Consider the following 4,717-nt stretch of genomic DNA (forward strand, 5'->3'; position numbering starts at 1 on the left):
AGCAGGGGCTGGGACATGGGAGCTGTCAGTGACAATGGGCTTTTGCACATGGGATTTTTTTTCTGTCTTGCTGCAGTTTTTTCCCCTCCATGGACTTTTCAGCCCAGTTGTTCTGCTGAGGAATGTGGCAGTTTCAGGATGAAGCCTCCCCTCAACCCCAGTCGAAGCTGCCAAACAGATCAGTGGTGACCTAACTGGGCAACAACCAACCCCTTTCCCCAGAGAAGAGGAGTTGGTGCAGTGAGCCACAAACCAAAACTGGAATAGGCAGAATTCCTGGCCAAACTGAGCCCCAAAGCAGCTCCACGGGAGCAGAAGTACCACAGGAAGAAAGTGGCCAAAGGCAAAGGGCTGGAGGGGCCTCAGCTTGCAGAGCCATGTGAGACCAAGAGTGTGTGTTTGCTGTTTCATCTCAAATGTGACTGGACTTTTGCATGCCCTGGCTGGGACTTGCTCCAGCTTCCTTTTCCCCTTTTTATCAAGCTCAGTAGGTTTTCAGTCTGCAGCTGGGGGGGTTTCCTCTTTTGGGTGCAAGGCTTTTTCAGCTCCAACAGGCACCAGTTGGGGCTGGAGGGGTGCCCAGCACGTGGACAGGAGCTGCTCCTTGGCAGCTCAAGGTCCCTCCCAGCACTGTGATGGCTCCTGGATGTTCTGGACATCTCAGGGTAGAAATGAGCCCTGTCACTAATTTTTGAGTGCCCCTTTTCCCCAATTTTTGAGTGTCCCTTTTTCCAGTTTTTGAGTGCCCCTTTCCCAAAAATTTGAGTGCCCCTCCCATAATTTTGAGTGCCCCTTTCCCCAGTATTTGTGTGCCCCTTTCCCCAATTTTTGAATAGAACAGGGTGTTAATAATTTGGAATTAATGCTTCTGGCTTTGCCACAGAGTCCCTCTAGCAGGGGCTCCTCAGCCTTACAGGACTCCATGGCCTCCATCTCTTTGTGGCTGTGACTATTAATCCCCAAAGCACATGGAATCAGCTCCTTCCAGATTTTATTAAGGTTTGTTTGACCTCCTGTGTTTGCAAGGTCTGGTTTCTTAAGCTGTCACCATTTGGGGCAGCAGGGTCTGGGAAATCCAGGTTATTTTAAATAAGCAAAATATACAGTGAACAACTTTGTGTCCAAGGTTTGCACAGAGGCATTAATGAGAGAAACTGTTCTGCACAGTGAGCTGCAGCTCTGTAAGTCCACGCTGTGCCAGGCAGAGCCTGGGCTGGTGCTGGGAGCGAGGGGAGATGCCAGGGGGGCTCCAGCCTCAGTAAACGGTGCACCAGTTGCTGCCATCGCTGGGCATCAGCCCTCCGGTGATGAGCAGGATGAGATCCACAAACCACCAGATGCCCAGGCCCCCCAGGGTGAGCAGCTTCCCCACGGCCGTGCCGGTGTGGCCCAGGCAGAACCGATCCACGCCGAAGCAGCCGAGGAAGAAGGAGTAGAGCAGCGTGGTGATGAAGTAGTGCCCGGTGTACCTGGGAGGGAAGATGTGGGAGGCTCAGGGGGTGTCAGCCTTCCCCGGGAACTCCATCCTACGGGGATGGGCGCTGAGATGAAGGGACAGGGACTGTCCTACTTGATGCAGGGCCGGCTGCCCCGCAGGAAGCTCCGCGGCTCGGCGCACTCGATGCCGTCCAGGGCCCGGCACTGCACTCGCGTGTGGTCCACCTCACCATGGGCCTGTCCGCCGAACTGCGGCGGGGGGGAGGTCAGAAGGGCCGGGGGTCAGTGGGGCTGGGGATGGTCAGCGGGGTCAGGGGGGGTCGGCGGAGCCAGAGGGTCAGGGAGGCCGGGGGTGGGTCAGCGGGGCCGGGGGTCTCCGCCTCCCCCAGTCCGTCCCCCCGCGCCCTCCTCACCTTCACGCAGCCGTGGCCCAGCTCCTGCTGCGCTGTGGCGTTCCCGCCGTGGTCCACCGGCTCCTCGCACTCCACGAACTCGTCGGGGCTGCGGGGAGGGAGCGGGCGGTGAGGGCGGCCCGGGCCGCTGCCCCCAGCCATGCCCGCCCCCGGCCCAGCGCTCACAGGTAGGTGCAGAGGACGAGCGGCGCGCGCGGGTCCGTGTAGGCCCAGGCGGCGGCGGGCAGCGCCGGGGGAGGGTCGTGGGGCTCGGTGTCGTTGCCCGGCAGGCCGCGGCCGTGCAGCAGCAGCAGGTTACCGAGCAGGAGCGCGGCCTGCCCGCACAGCAGCGCGTACCCCACGGGCGGCGCCATGGCGGGACCGCCGCCCCTGCCCGGCCTCGGGCCGCGCCGCGCGCAGCCAATGGGCGCCCGCCGTCCCGCTGCGCGCAGCCAATGGGCGCCCGTTCGCGGCGGGGAAGGGCCGCTCGCAGCCAATCAGAGCGAAAACGGAAGAAGCTGCGGAAGGGAGAGAGTGCCAGGAGAGGATGCGATTGGCTGTTGCAGAGGGCTGGCGGCCAATGGGCGGGGAGGGGGGGCGGTGCGCCGGCGCCTTTCGGAGCGCGCGCCTTTCGGAGCGCGCGCCTTTCGGAGCGCGCGCCTTTCGGAGCGCGCGCCTTTCGGAGCGCGCGCCTTTCGGAGCGCGCGCCTTTCGGAGCGCGCGCCTTTCGGAGCGCGCGCCTTTCGGAGCGCGCGCCTTTCGGAGCGCGCGCCTTTCGGAGCGCGCGCCTTTCGGAGCGCGCGCCTTTCGGAGCGCGCGCCTTTCGGAGCGCGCGCCTCCCGCCGTCGCTCCCGGGACGGCTCGGGCACCGCTGGGGCTCCATCGGAGCACCACCGGCACCGCCGCGGCTCCACCGGCACTGTCGCGGCTCCAGCACGGCCGGGGCTTCACCGGCATCACGAACTGCCCCGGTTGTCACAAACCCCTCCCACCGGGGTCACCCCACCCCGTGGGAATGGAACGCAGCCAGGGTTCGGGTTCGTTTGTACACTGTTCTTTAGTAAATTCACTCTGCTGAGCCATTCCTCGTAACCGCGCTATGTGCTGGTTTAAGGGAGAATCGCTCCTATTTCAGCCTTGGAAAGAAAGAAACATCCTTATGGGAATCTCAGGTAATTGCACTGCGAAGGGTTTTCTCACTTTGCCTCATTCTTGTCACAAAGTCCATGCTGGAGCCAGGGAATGGCCCTGGGCCAGAGCTCGACTCCAGGATCTCACTTGTGCCTTCAAGACACAGCAGAGCTTCAGGATTTATTGGTTTATTTTTTCCACCTGGGTCTTCCAGAGTATCTCCCATCGTGCCTGAAAAAGAGTTCTGTGGGCATGGGCATTCCAGGTGTGTCCCACCTGGCTGAGCAGATGAGCAGGGATTTGATTTGACCCAAGACCTGTGCCCAGGAGCTGACCCAGCTGTCTGGCCTTGTCTCTGGAGCCTCAAGGTGTGTTGTCTTCAGTTCCATGTGTTGCAGAGCTGCAATAGTGGTGCTGAGTGATGAGAAAAGCCAAGGGAAATGGATGTGGATCTTGCTACACACAGACCTGGGAATCTCTTGCCCCTCAGGCAGGAGCCATGGGATGATTCATGTTTGTGCATTATTTGCACAGTGCACAGAGGTATCCGTATGTGATCCATGATATTACCATAATCCATGGGAAGCCTCCTGTATCTTGGGTAATGCCCAATCACAGAGGATTTATCCCCTGACAAGAGCTGTGTGCAGGCTCTGTATGGATGGAGATGGATAACCTCAGTGTTGTGTTTGTCTGGGCTCTCACACACTGTGTGTTGTGCTGCTTCTCCATCACCTGCTGGTGATGTGACAGATGTGTCACACATTGTTTGTTCCTGCTTTTCCAGAGGAAGACACCAAGCCCCAAGGATGCTCTGGCAGGACCACACGTCTGGTGCTCAGAACAGAGGGCAAAGCCTGGGACAGTGTTCTCTTCTGGGGAGCTTCTCTCACTCCCCTGTACCTGTGGTATTGCCCAGCGATTTTTAAAGGCTTTGGGAGCTTTTGGGAGAAAGGAATGGTTCTCAAAACATCCTGTGTTTTGACAGGTTTTCCTCATCCAGCACTCACTGTTACTAATTTTTCTTTTACTCTCTTTTCTTTCTTTCACTGCCTGTGGACTAAAATTCCGTTTCTGGGCCTGTTTGACTCTGTGTTGTTCTCTCTGTATTTCTCTGTCCACTCCTCTCATTCTCTGCGGAATCTCCACCAGCTCAAACAGACTCACACTCTGAGGCAGATGAACGGCTGAGGACAGGCCTCTGACCGGGTCATAGCCAGGCTTTCTCTGCCCACCAAGCCCTCGGGATCAGAGGAGCTGTAGCTGCTTTCCCTGCAGCTCATCTCGCCTTCCTCTCCCAGGCAGGTCCGTGGAAAAGGCGAGGCTCTTCCCGGTGCCGTCCGGGTGACCCGGGGCCGTGCGGGATGTGGTGTCGCGGGTCGGGACCGTGCCTGGGACCGGGACCATCCTGGGGCTGGGACTGTGTGCGGGACCGGGACAGGAACGGGGGCCAGGACTGTGTGTAGAACGGGACAGGAACCGCGGCCAGGACTGTGTGTAGAACCGGGACAGGGACCGAGGCCATCCCGGGACCGGGGCCGGGGCTGTGTGTGGGTCCGGGACCATGACCATGCCTGGGAGCGGGGCCGCACCTGGGAGCGGGGCCATCCCGGGGCTGTGTAGGACCCCGTCTCGGGCCGGGGCCATCCCGGGGCTGTGTGTAGGACCCCGTCTCGGGCCGGGGCCATCCCGGGGCGGTCGGACGGGCGGCCCCGCCCCGGGGCGGTGCAGCGCAGGCCCCGGCCCGGCTCCATAAG

The 4,717-nt window shown here is 60.4% G+C and overlaps 1 protein-coding gene across 1 annotated transcript; it reads right to left on the bottom strand.

The window, feature by feature from the left end:
• Window positions 1–974: 974 nt before the first annotated feature.
• TM2D2 (TM2 domain containing 2) lies at window positions 975–2,240 on the bottom strand. Its single transcript, XM_071579131.1, has 4 exons — window positions 2,016–2,240; window positions 1,851–1,938; window positions 1,571–1,686; window positions 975–1,469 (listed from the first exon to the last, which is right to left on the bottom strand). Exons 1-4 carry the CDS (start codon window positions 2,201–2,203, stop codon window positions 1,256–1,258), a joined length of 606 nt encoding a protein of 201 aa, XP_071435232.1. The 5' UTR covers window positions 2,204–2,240; the 3' UTR covers window positions 975–1,255.
• Window positions 2,241–4,717: the final 2,477 nt, after the last annotated feature.

Source organism: Pithys albifrons, chromosome 29 (genome assembly GCF_047495875.1).
Source record: "Pithys albifrons albifrons isolate INPA30051 chromosome 29, PitAlb_v1, whole genome shotgun sequence".
NCBI lineage: Eukaryota > Metazoa > Chordata > Aves > Passeriformes > Thamnophilidae > Pithys > Pithys albifrons.

Coding starts and splice junctions, on each gene's coding strand:
- TM2D2 (XM_071579131.1), bottom strand. CDS start 2,203: ATGGCGCCGCCCGTGGGGTACGCGCTGCTGTGCGGGCAGGCCGCGCTC. Junction 1,939..2,015: donor CTCGTCCTCTGCACCTACCT/GTGAGCGCTGGG, acceptor CCCTCCCCGCAG/CCCCGACGAGTTCGTGGAGT. Junction 1,687..1,850: donor TGGGCCACGGCTGCGTGAAG/GTGAGGAGGGCG, acceptor CCCCCGCCGCAG/TTCGGCGGACAGGCCCATGG.